Source organism: Erigeron canadensis, chromosome 9 (genome assembly GCF_010389155.1).
Source record: "Erigeron canadensis isolate Cc75 chromosome 9, C_canadensis_v1, whole genome shotgun sequence".
NCBI lineage: Eukaryota > Viridiplantae > Streptophyta > Magnoliopsida > Asterales > Asteraceae > Erigeron > Erigeron canadensis.
Window position 1 is genome coordinate 31,695,505 of NC_057769.1, and position 10,248 is coordinate 31,705,752.

Consider the following 10,248-nt stretch of genomic DNA (forward strand, 5'->3'; position numbering starts at 1 on the left):
ACCAATTCATAAAGTTAATCTTCCTATGAAAAGGGCGATGCTATTAAATAGGGGAGCATGTGTTGGCTTTTTTTAGTTTTGGGAGGATTTGGTTACAATTTGGTGGTCATAGATTTATGTTGGTAGATATTTGTTTCCATGTTAAATGTTATATGTCATTGATTAAAGTAGTCAATTATCATATACAGTTTGTTTATTTTGTCTGTATTTTAAATTTGAACCTTTTTTGGGAAAAAAATGATTTGAGACGTTTTCATTTTATTTGAAACAATGATTTTTATGTTCATTGAAATGGAAGTGATATTCATATTCTATAATTTAACAAATCTATTATTGTTATGTATTATATACTTGTACAATAAATTATAAAATTTGTACAGTAGATGTATTAAGTTTTGTGAAACGATTATCACTTGCAATTGAAAATTGTTGGTAAATACCAAATGGTACCTCGATGTTTTTGTTAAGAAATGGTTCATTATTTCTTTCTTCTTCTGATTTTCACCTTTAACACACTATTCCATGACTTCTGAGTTCTGAAATAAGAATCCAACACAACTATCTATAAGACCATTCTTAACCATTCATCTTATTCACCTACATATTTTCAGTCACATCATCATCATCACCTTCTTACCACCTTCACCTTCACCTTCTATTTTTCTCATTAATCATTCACCTTCAAATTTAATACCCCACTATACTACACAATATATCCAATTAATTAATCAAAGTAAAACAAATTAACAAGAAAGAGACAAAAATTATGACATAATAAACTATAGGTGAACACTTTCACCTTCTTCACATCACCTACCTATTTCACCTATATCCATTAACAATTCACATACTTCACCTCCCTCCTTCACCTACCCTTAAGAATGTTCTTACGAGTACTCTCTATTTATAGCGGGTTATATGGTTGACAACAATTTTTCTCATTTAGATTTATGATATTGAAGTATAACTAGTAGTGCTGTCAATCTCGACCCAACCCGAACCCAACCCGAAAAAAGTCAGGTTAGGGTTGAGGATTTTCGACCCATCAACCCGCCAGCCTGAATTTTTTTGGGTTGGGTTGTTGGGTTGTCAGGTCGACCCGCCAACCCGATATCTTAAAAATATTTGATTTATATATATAATATCTTATACTCCATAATTTACTTATCCATACGCCCCATTCTCATTTTCTATATATTTAATCTAACCGAACTTCACTAATAAAATAAGAGTATGATTCAAAATTTTATAAGATGTTAATTAATGTTGGGTGAGACACTAAGTTTATTAACTTTGTGTCAAGTTTCAATAATACCCTCGAATTTCGTTCTTGTTTTGGTACTTTTTGTTTTCAGCGTTCACATCAATGCTAGAGCTTTATCTGGTTGATTTATTCCGTTATTTTTTTATATATTTGCTTATCAGGTCATATGGGTTGACGAGTTGTGGGTCAGGATTGAAATTTCCGACCTAAAATTTTTAGTGGGTTGGGTTAGGGTCAAAGTTTTTCAACCCACTAACCCGTCAACTCGAACCTGTCAATCCATGACCCAACCCATTGACAGCCCTAATAAGTATACCCGTTTTCCAAAAAAAAAAAATCCTTCATTAACCATACACATAGTCAATACCTTATAAAATTTACAAATCATTGTTGAAATTTTACACAAAATCATCATGAAAAATGACCTATATACTCCTACAGCTTAAATCTTAATGGTATTTTAATTTATATATAGTCAATTAACTCATCTAGCGAATTTGTTTCAATTTATATTTTTTAAACTTTAGTTATAAAAATCACAAATATGTTTTTTTTTTCTTTAAAAAAAAAAAAAACAAGAAAACGTTATTATTCACCTCAATCGTCGGGTGCTACCGGATTAGGATTTTTAGGATTTTTAATCCCGATGCATTGCGACCACATTCTTATATCTTGAATTGTAAGTACGTCAAATAGCAAATTTTTGTTATCGGAATTTTTTTTTACAAAGTTTTTTTTATTATTTTCTTTTGTTAAAGTTAGTTTCGATTCAGACGTGAATATTTGACCAATCAATAAAATATCAATTAGATTTTCATACAAATCTATATTTTTCTTTTTACAAAAAATTATAAACAACACTTCTCATAAAAAGATTGCACAACAATCATAGTATCATATAAAAGGTAAAATAAAATCAATTTCACGTGAAAAAAAGGCCTAAAACAAGTTATTGACGATTCAAATTGTGTTGAGTTTTATGTTATTGAAGAAATCGTCATTCATTACAGTATGTGTCATAAGGGACAAGGGTGCAATCGGTAAAATGGACCGACAACTTCTATCGGCAAGTATTGGCTCTATGACAACTTTGTACCCTGTCAATTGACAAGCTTTGATACTTTTTATTGGCTCATTCTATCGGCAATATTTGGCCGATTGTGACAACAATTGACACCAAAAGTTAGCACACAAAATTGTTTTGTTTTCTTTTTGGACACCATTTGGCAAACACACCCTTAAATTTAGATTTTTTTTTTACAAAAGTTGGCAAATTTTTTCAATGTCAAAACATATTTTATTGATTCTTGCCAAAGTGTAAATTTGTAGAACTACAAATGAATAATAAAATAATCAGTTCTCATTTTCCCATCTTTCGGTCGTTCCATTTTTGGATATATATATATATATATATATATATTTTTTTTTTATCATCAGCTCTCATTTTCCCTTCTTTCGATCGTTCCATTTTTGGATATATATTTTTTTTATCTGCGTTTTTTACATCCGAATATTTTGAACAATTTAATATAAACTTATAGAGTTTGATTGTTGGGTAATTTATAAGATCAGTAAGTAGTGTATGACTAATACATACCGGCTACTTTTTGTTATGTAAGAGTACTACGTACAGTCGATTTTGGTGTTCATATATGTGGAATAAACAAAAGGAAAAGTATATAAGTAACCATAGGAGAAAAAACCAATGTGTGGTTCAAATGTTCAATTATAACTTCTCTAACTTCCAATATAGTCAAGTAACAAACAATTCCAAATCAGATTTATTTTCTTGATCAACCACATCAAGAAAAACGGGATCAACCGTCACATGACTCTCAACGTGAACCTTAAACTTATGTTCCCACCACACCACCCTCGCCACACCTTCAATATCCACAATCGCATCCAGCACCATTTCTCTCCGCCCTACATCCGCCATCAGCTGCACCGCATGGTGTGCCATCTCCATGCTGCTCAATCTTGCTGGAAGGTGAAGCAGTTGACACGAGTGAGGTGGTTGAGACCCCGCGGACACCTGGTATACATGCTCAACACTTTGCACGATATCAATAAAAGACTATAGATTGTACATTTTCAGGAACAACCGAATATTGGTAATAACAAACTAACAATGAATTATGGTAATAGTCATCATCCAGTTGTAGGATTTAATAACAAATTAGCAATTTTTATGTATTTTGAAATTTATATTAAAGTTAAAAACGAGTAGTTAATTACTCATTTCATAAACGTCAAACTGTCTATAAGTACAGAACCCACACCTTTGAAAGGGCCCAAAGTTTTCTACTTCAATAATCATACTTATGGACTGTATTAGCCCACTTAAAAGTAAAACGCCAACCAGCCCTATTATATCAATTTACGTAGTTGTCACTTGTTTGAAACCACATCGAAATGTCTATTTGGCTAGTCACTATAAGGAACTTAAAAAAGAGTCTAAGGTACCATTTTGAAGATGACCCGAGAAAAATTGAGTCACGGGCATAGATATTGTCATAAAAGTTGCGCAACTCGTCCACCCAAAATAAGTCAACTAGGAAAACGGTACGAAATTTTTTATAAGAAAAACACAAGGGAGAATGGAATTCGATATTTTTGCCATATATTCTGGTGACATATAGTTGATAGTTAACTTACATTTATTCATATAAATTTAGATATATTGGTTACTTTAATTTATAAAAATAATTCTTAGATTATAGTTAAAGGGACAAACTTCAATTACCATTTACCAACAATAACTTGTTTTTTAAAATGAACAGAATATACCAACAACATTAAAAAAAAAAAAAAAAAAAAATCTTTGGTTACCTTGTGACTTTGAAATGGTCTCCGACTCTGAAATAATTATCTAGTTTTTCAAATACACTACATTATATTTCTAATCATCATTAACATTTGTTATGCATATCTTAAATTATTGTTTCTTTGTTAATGAACAATATCGACAATATTTGTGTGACGAAGGGAATATATTTAGTTATTTATTTTAAATAAAAAAATGTTCAAATTAATTCGTCACTAACCTGAGCAGAGCCAAGCAAAGACCCCGCATAAAAAATGGACATCTCGGTTGAAGAGTAATGAATGGGGACAGCATTCGGGTTAGTAACATGCACCGTCAGCATGAGCTCCACGTCTATTAACGGAAGGCCGAGTTTAAAAGATGTTATGTTGACCGAGACAAGGTGGAACGTTGGGTCTTTGGGCTTTGCTGATATTAACGCCGCCGTGGCGGCTGCCGTCGCTGCTCCGACTACGGCGGATGTCCAGCTCCAGTTGACCATTTTTGAGCCTTGAGTTGAGGCGGTTCTTTGGTTTGCTAAAATTTGTGGTTGGTAATTATTGTTGGTTTCTATCTTTTGGTTTTTGACAATTTTGATGTTTTAAATTTTGGTGAGGGTAAAGTTGTCAAATGCGTGGATCATTTTTTTATATGTTCACCGATTACACGTGTGTACCACTGAAAAGAAGGTATATAGGATGTCAGTCTGTCACAAGGTTGATAATTTACATAACTATCCAAAAAAAATTTAAACTTGATAAGTTAAAATTGCTTTTGAAAAATGATTATAGAATGAAAAAAACTGAAATTAAAAATAGAACTAAAATTCCAAACCAATTAACAAGCTAACTTAACAATGGTTTTATTTTGAAAAAACAAACTTTTAAATTAAATTTTTGGTTTCACCAAATCCCACATGGTTAATTTGGATCAATGCTAAATACTCTGTTATCTGAAGACAGAAGTTATGGATTCGATCCTCATTCTATGAAGTAGAAAATCGAAGCAGTCTTTTATTAGGTAGATGTAAGATCTGTCTACATCTTAACCTGCTCTACACACCGTTGAGGTATTGAATTTCAAAATTTTCGAAATAAAGCATTAAGTAGTCCTTTTCAAATCTCACAATGGCAGAAAACATGGATTTTCTATCTAAACGTTACTAATACATATTATGACATGTTTGACTATCGATAATAACTCCAATTTAAAATTGTAACGACACGACTCGATAACTCGAAAACACAAAAGTTTTTTTTTTTTTTTTTAAATATATGCCCCACTGCGCCGCAGTGAGGTCGAGTGCTCCCACTGCGCCGCAGTGGAAATTCTCGGGCCAAAACTGGAAGAACCCCCACTGCGCCGCAGTGGGCTTGGCACGCTCCCACTGCGCCGCAGTGGGAAGAAAAGAAATTTTGACAGTGGGATTCCACTGCGCCGTAGTGGGCTCGGCACGCTCCCACTGCGCCGCAGTGGCCCACAACCCAACAACATCAAACTTTGCCCACTTTAAGACTTAACCAAAACCCTTGAACCACAACCAAAATTATAAGAAATTACATTCCAGAATTGAAAGTAAGAAAGTTAACCCGAAAACATTCATATTTGTCAAATTAGTTTGATCCATGATCGACCACGCAACCATATGGGTCGATTACCCATTTGACATGCTACAACCAAACCAACTATCCTTATCAACTACAAAAGACATGAACATGACCATTTACAAAACATATCAAAATATGGCCAATAACAACCAAAATGTACCATGAGCCAATGTTAAGAGGGACAACTAGGTTTCTAACCAAATCATCGTCATTCGCCGGGAATGACCTAATTACCTTCAAGACGTCCAAAGATCGCTTCAAACTCTAAATCAACTATCTTCAAACAATACTCACTAGTTCCTTCCTCCGGAACTACCTATATAAGAGGGTAAACATCTAAAATATAAGCAAAGGCTTAGTGAATATACTTGCATACATTTACGAATACGAAGGAGGGCATAGTACAAGGACTTTCACATGTAACCTATGGCATCGTCATGTCACATTTACATATTCACCTTGCACACAAACAATACATATATGGATCCATATAAGCTAAACGATCATAACAAATCATATCTATCGGGATTCTTAGGCCCCGGAGGTTCTTAGGCCTCATAAACAATGCCCCACATGGGCTTAACACCGAACCAATTACCATGCTTGGAACATTCACATCTCATGGTAATTGGCCCAACGTATACATAAAGGTATGCAAGAATACTCACCTCCTTCGCAATAAAGAGAATAACGCTAACAACAAGCACAAGCAAGCTTCAACCTAAAATCGTATCGAAAAAAATGCATAAGCTTACATTCACAACTTGACTAGTTCAACTTAGCCATTCACAATCACTAGCCTTTTCTAAACCCAAAACCCAACCCATTTGTCATTGAGTTACTTTCATCTTTAACTATAACATTAGGTAGTTCAACCTACTATTTTCATTCACACAACAATAACTAGTAATGTTCATCTTTTCTTACAAACTCAATTCATCACATGAATTTATCAATTTCATAATCAAACACATCTTATAACTCAATGACAACTAGGTTAACTAAGGAATTGGAGAAAATGAACCATACTTCATTTTCTAGCAAAATCCCCCAATTTGGTTCATCCATGAACCCTAATTTCAGAAGGAAGATAAAACTAAATTAAGGGAATTCAATACCTCAAGATTCAAAGAGCTAAATCAAGACTATAGGCTACAATTCCTTTTTCTCCCCTTTTTCCTCTTGATTTTCAGCCACCACCCAAAATCACCAAAACGCTAGCTTGTAAATTCCCAATATAGGTGGAGATGATTAATGATTTTGTTCTTGATGAACTACTCTTTGATTTTGAAAGAATATGAGAAGGAATGCATGAAGGGAAGAAGAAAATGAGAGTGGAAGTATGATTCATACTCAAAAGAAGATGTCTGGCACTTCCTATGGGTGCCACGACCCACTCCTCAATTTGGTGGGTGTTTTACCCGCTATCCGCTAAAGTTCCAACTAAATTAATCCCATATTCAAAAATAAAATACTATGAAGTTAATTTAATGTCAAAACTAAGAGAAGGGGTTAATTTCTTTTACCTTAAAATATTTGGGGTGTTACAAAAATAACACTCATTGCCGACTTGTTATGTCATGGTTTTCATAACCGGACCTAATGAATATGGAGGGTTCGGCGTTTTTTAACCGGTTTGGGTCACATTTTGGTTTTGAGTTTAATGATTTAAAATTTTAAATGATCTGGTTGTGAAAAAATTAGTTGTTAACTTGTTATATTCTCACATACTAATATATAGGGTATGTTTGGCACAAAAGTTTGGAGCTAGGGCTATAGTTAAGGGCTTGGGGCTGGAGCAAGAGGTTAGGGCTAGGGGCTGGGGCTTTTTTTTCAACTCTCTTCCTACGAGCTTTTATTTTAAAGACCTTTTGGGCTTTTAGAAGTTTTTCGGGGTTGGGGCTTTTGATTTATTATGTATTACCAAACAGGGCTATAATTTTCAAAGGAGCTTATTGTCACACCCCACCTTAGGCGGAATCGTAGGATATGACGAAAAGAAATAACATAGCACATGGAATTTATAATAGAGTTATACTAACTGAAATCCAAATAAATGTGATTCCCACAAGCGGGATAAGTCTAGGCAACACGCCTCAAATAGCAAAAGAAGTAGCAAATAGTATTGAATATTCAAATGCAATCTAGGAGTCCATGAAGGATCTTTTTACTGGTCTTCCTAAATTCCTTATTCTCAGTCTCCTTAAGCATTGCTATTACCTGAAAATGAATGCTCGAAAATGTCAACATAATGTTGGTGAGTTCGTAGGTTTAAAGGAATACAAATGAATTTGTTGTGCATGATATATGAGGTTTGGACAATAGTGTAAATATAAACATGTAGCAGCCTGTATGCAATCCAAATACTAATCAATGCCATCATAGTTATCCAACAACACAATTCCCATCACTCCTACCAACAACTCAATCACACACTGTAATACCAACAACTACCAGCTGGAGTATATAGTTGGTCGATAGATTTCAAATAGTCTTCAATAGATATCAACAGACATTTATTGCATCATAGAATCAACACAAACAAGCTAGCATACACATTTCATAATTACACGTATTTGTCCAAGAAAACAAACAAGTTTTGGCACAACTAGTAAAGAAATGAAAAGTGTTTTGAGCATCATTTTTCCCCAAATAAATAAAATAAAAAGGGGCCACGAACCTCACCTTAATCAGCAAGCAGTTATGCAAAGTCCAAAAGATCACTAGAATCTACACAACATATACATGTACAAGTTACAATTATGGACATGGTCAATAACCGTCCATTGTAACCCGCATTTGATGATATACATATATGGCTACTTTCAAAATATTCACAACTGATTTGTCATTTATTATTAAGTTACAAGTCACATAACTTAATATATTGTATTTGTTTTAATGATATACCATTGGTTTCTACAAGTTCATATTCACTGAAATTTTTGGTAACTTTATCTCTTTTTTATTAGGACGAAACGAAAATTCAAGCTTTCAAATCTTAACCACTGTAACCTTAGAGTGTTATACACTTACATGAATTTTTACTTAATTTATTTCGCACGTTAACTATTTTTAAAAATTCCATAATCACATACTAGTCAGAAAATTCACTGTTTGCGCGCATAAAAGTTTTATAAAAGTTAAGGGCTTTCGAAGCTTCAAAAAAAATCCAAATTTTTACTATACACTCTTAACATCTTAAAAATGTTTCTTGAAAAAAAATAATCTTCCAGTTCATAAAATCGACCAAGATATGACTGTTTGAAGTCGACCTAAATCTGTTCGGAAAACTCAGCTTTGCGCAATTTTGTTATAAAATTCGTTTGACAACTTTAAACTTCATATTTTTACACGAAACCAATTTCATCAGAAAGTAGACTTCCTGAATTTAATTTTAGACACCAAAAACGTGACTTAACCATCTTCCATGACCAAGATACTACCTTTCAAATTTAACAAACCGAATCTGTCCAGATTCTGAAATAACTCAAACTTACTGTTTTAAAGACTACTACAACTAATATACATATATAAACTTTCAAATCTTTCCAACACCTATTTACATCTGTTATTATGATTTCCATGCCTTCATAATTGGATTTCTTTAATTACATTAATTATTATGCTACAATAAATACGTAAACTTTTAACATTAATCTTGAGGTAAAATACTTACCTTTGGGGTATCTAAAGAGTGATCATTAATCTTGGGGTAAAATACTTACCTTTATTGTTACCCCAATAAAACTATTATTGTTATTATTGTTACTATATAATCATTATAATTTACCTTGATAATTATAGACTTTAAGCCACCATTAAGTAGTGTATAGAAATTTATCCGTGTCTAGAAATGAATGTGACATATACCTATATGTCTAGATATCATCGGGAATAACTATAACCGTTTATGTTTAGGAAAATAGAATGACTAAATCTTAAAACTATTGGAATTCAAGTAATAGGAGTTACATATTGGATGATCACAACATTTCTACGCTTGTTATACTATGTAGGCACATTGACTAATCAAGAAATTAGGAATTCAAGGTAGAGACTATTATAAACTATCGGTTTTGGTGACGGATGTCACACTTATTTTTAAAAGCTAAGGGCTTTTAAGCCCTTAAAAGCTCCTAAAATCCCCATGTCAAATAGACCCGTAGTATAGGTGCAAATTAGTAAATTCCTGTTTGTCCGGTTGTCCCAGGGGCTGGATCAATTTAATGGGCCAAATTGTTCGGCGTTGGGCCGTTGGGGTCGATTAACCAAAAAAGCTTTTGCGGATAAGAAACTTTGGTTCGGTCTAGCTATGAACCATGGTGAAGCTGCAACAAGTTGTTGATTCAAAAGAAAATCATGATTGGCAAAGAAGAAATTAGTGACTAACAAACTCTAAGATCATTAGTTTTAAGTCAAACCGCTTCTCATAAAACAAAATATAATTAATTTGGCTGCACTCTATCGATAATGTGAACTACGTATTAAACAAAGAGGGATACCCACAAAGGAAAGGTCGATTATTTGGCTGGCTCGATCAAGACCGATTAATATTACCACACTTGCTC

The 10,248-nt window shown here is 33.3% G+C and overlaps 1 protein-coding gene across 1 annotated transcript; it reads right to left on the reverse strand.

Moving 5' to 3' along the window:
- Positions 1-2,956: 2,956 nt before the first annotated feature.
- On the reverse strand, positions 2,957-4,692 carry LOC122582130. The gene is made up of 2 exons (XM_043754488.1): positions 4,312-4,692; positions 2,957-3,299 (listed from the first exon to the last, which is right to left on the reverse strand). Exons 1-2 carry the CDS (start codon positions 4,570-4,572, stop codon positions 3,018-3,020), a joined length of 543 nt encoding a protein of 180 aa, XP_043610423.1. The 5' UTR covers positions 4,573-4,692; the 3' UTR covers positions 2,957-3,017.
- Between the last annotated feature and the right edge of the window lie 5,556 nt (positions 4,693-10,248).

Coding starts and splice junctions, on each gene's coding strand:
- LOC122582130 (XM_043754488.1), bottom strand. CDS start 4,572: ATGGTCAACTGGAGCTGGACATCCGCCGTAGTCGGAGCAGCGACGGCA. Junction 3,300..4,311: donor CTTTGCTTGGCTCTGCTCAG/GTTAGTGACGAA, acceptor CATGTATACCAG/GTGTCCGCGGGGTCTCAACC.